Source organism: Limulus polyphemus, unplaced genomic scaffold, assembly GCF_000517525.1.
Source record: "Limulus polyphemus unplaced genomic scaffold, Limulus_polyphemus-2.1.2 Scaffold6607, whole genome shotgun sequence".
Classification (NCBI taxonomy): Eukaryota; Metazoa; Arthropoda; class Merostomata; order Xiphosura; family Limulidae; genus Limulus; species Limulus polyphemus.
This window is the reverse complement of record NW_013672217.1, coordinates 46258-48876: the sequence shown is the minus strand read 5'-3', so window position 1 is coordinate 48876 and position 2619 is coordinate 46258. Positions and strand designations below refer to the sequence as shown.

General features: G+C 35.4%; 1 protein-coding gene across 1 annotated transcript in view; it reads right to left on the bottom strand.

The window, feature by feature from the left end:
- LOC106473901 (dystonin-like) overlaps positions 1 to 2619 on the bottom strand; it is a gene marked incomplete at both ends in the record, with an annotated part of 56276 nt that overhangs the window by 7807 nt on the left and 45850 nt on the right. The window contains 2 exons of the mRNA XM_022402306.1: positions 662 to 674; positions 917 to 1076. Of these exons, the coding sequence (XP_022258014.1) occupies positions 662 to 674; positions 917 to 1076 (173 nt within the window). The remainder of the gene's footprint in view (positions 1 to 661; positions 675 to 916; positions 1077 to 2619) is intronic.

The window sequence follows — 2619 nt, the reverse complement described above, 5'->3', positions numbered from 1 at the left end:
AAATAATAAATACAATGTGGTGCCATCTATTCAATGTTAGTACCACACATCAAATATCTTACTATAATGGAGGTAGGGTGTATATATGTATCTAGGTATGTGACCGAAATAATAAATACAATGTGGTGCCATCTATTCAATGTTAGTACCACACATCAAATATCTTACTATAATGGAGGTAGGGTGTATATATGTATTTAGGTATGTGACCGAAATAATAAATACAATGTGGTGCCATCTATTGAATGTTAGTACAGGCCCCACACACATCAAATATCTTACTTTAATGGAGGTAGGGTGTATATATATGTATCTAGATATGTGACCAAAATAATAAATACAATGTGGTGCCATCTATTGAATGTTAGTACCTAAAATATCCATTTTTTGGGGGTAAATTTTCTTCTTTAATATATGTATAAAGTTCCCATTAAAGATATTTTTTACTTTTCAACTTCTGCAGAATTTCAACTTTAATTGAAGTGTATACATAGCCAGCTTTGTTGTGTGTGGGGCCTATCTGTAGTAAATCCTCGCTCTCAACTTGTCTTAGTATCTCAAAGTTCTCATTGGACAATGGGAATGTTTGTATGGTTTATGTAAAGTTCAGAAACTAAGCATTTTTCCTGTAAGACCAATAGTTTCAAATATTAACACCTACAATCATCTAAATCCTGTATAAAACCAACAGAATTCAGTATTAACTACAGATCTAAATCCTGTATTAAGCTAACAGAATTCAGGATTAACTACAGATCTAAATCCTGTATTAAGCTAACAGAATTCAGGATTAACTAGAGATCTAAAGCCTGTATTTAAGCCACCAGAATTCAGGATTAACTACAGATCTAAAACTGTTTACCATTACTTTCCAAACTCTAAGCCTTAATCTAATGATTAACTTTACTACTCCTACCTTATGCTGGTCTACCAATGATGTCACTGTGTCCAAATCACCATGAACAGGCTGGTCAGTAGCCAAAGTGTCTTTAGCTTTGTCCAACCACTCAATCAAAGCCTGTATAGCGTCTTTGAACTGTCCAGAAAACAATAAGGCTTCCTCTAGCATTCGCTGTCTGTAAAAATCAAACAATTACTTATTAAACACAGCTCTAAACCAATGCTTTCTAACAGAGTAAAACAGTTACATTGTTCACTTTTAAATCCTTGTGTTGGTCCTAATCCCTAAACATATAACAGATTGATCAAATGTTACACCTTCATATGATTCCAATATTTTGTCTGTTCATGTAATATTATATCTATATAAGAATGACAGTACTGTCTGTTGTCTGTCTGTGTAACTACTTTGCAGGGCATGGATGGATGTTCACCAAAATTCTTATGCAAGTTCATTAGGTCCATGAAAGGGTACATACAAATTTTCAGTTTTGCATTTTGCAACTTATGTGAATTTTTGTACTTTTTACCACTACCTCACCTCCTGAGGATGGATCTTCACCAAAGTTGGAAAGGACGTTCACTAGGTCCATGGGGAGATATGTACAAGTTTTCAGTTTTGCCTTTTGCATTTATTATGGGCACTTTTTATCACTACTGCCCCCCCCCCCGTATCTCTACTATCATTGTATCAATACCTGTATGATTACTCTCTCTGTATCTCTGCTTTATTGTATCGATACCTGTACGACTACTCTCTCTGTATCTCTGCTATTATTGTATCAACACCTGTATGACTACTCTCTCTGTATCTCTACTATCATTGTATCAATACCTGAATGATTACTCTCTCTGTATCTCTACTATCATTGTATCAATACCTGTACTACTACTCTCTCTGTACCTGTACTATCATTGTATCAGTATCTGTACGACCACTCTCTCTGTACCTGTACTATCATTGTATCAGTATCTGTACTACTACTCTCTCTGTACCTGTACTATCATTGTATCAGTATCTGTACTACTACTCTCTCTGTACCTGTACTATCATTGTATCAGTATCTGTACTACTACTCTCTCTGTACCTGTACTATCATTGTATCAATACCTGTACGACCACTCTCTCTGTACCTGTACTATCATTGTATCAGTATCTGTACTACTACTCTCTCTGTACCTGTACTATCATTGTATCAGTATCTGTACTACTACTCTCTCTGTACCTGTACTATCATTGCATCAGTATCTGTACTACCACTCTCTCTGTATCTCTACTATTATTGTATCAATACCTGTACGACTGCTCTCTCTGTATCTCTACTATTATTGTATCAATACCTGTACGACCACTCTCTCTGTATCTCTACTATTATTGTATCAATACCTGTACTACTACTCTCTCTGTACCTGTACTATCATTGCATCAGTATCTGTACTACCACTCTCTCTGTATCTCTACTATTATTGTATCCGTATCTGTACAACTGCTCTCTCTGTATCTCTACTATTATTGTATCAATACCTGTACGACCACTCTCTCTGTATCTATACTATTATTGTATCAATACCTGTACGACCACTTTCTCTGTATCTATACTATTATTGTATCAATACCTGTACGACTGCTCTCTCTGTATCTCTACTATTATTGTATCAATACCTGTACGACTGCTCTCTCTGTATCTCTACTATTATTGTATCAATACCTGTACGACC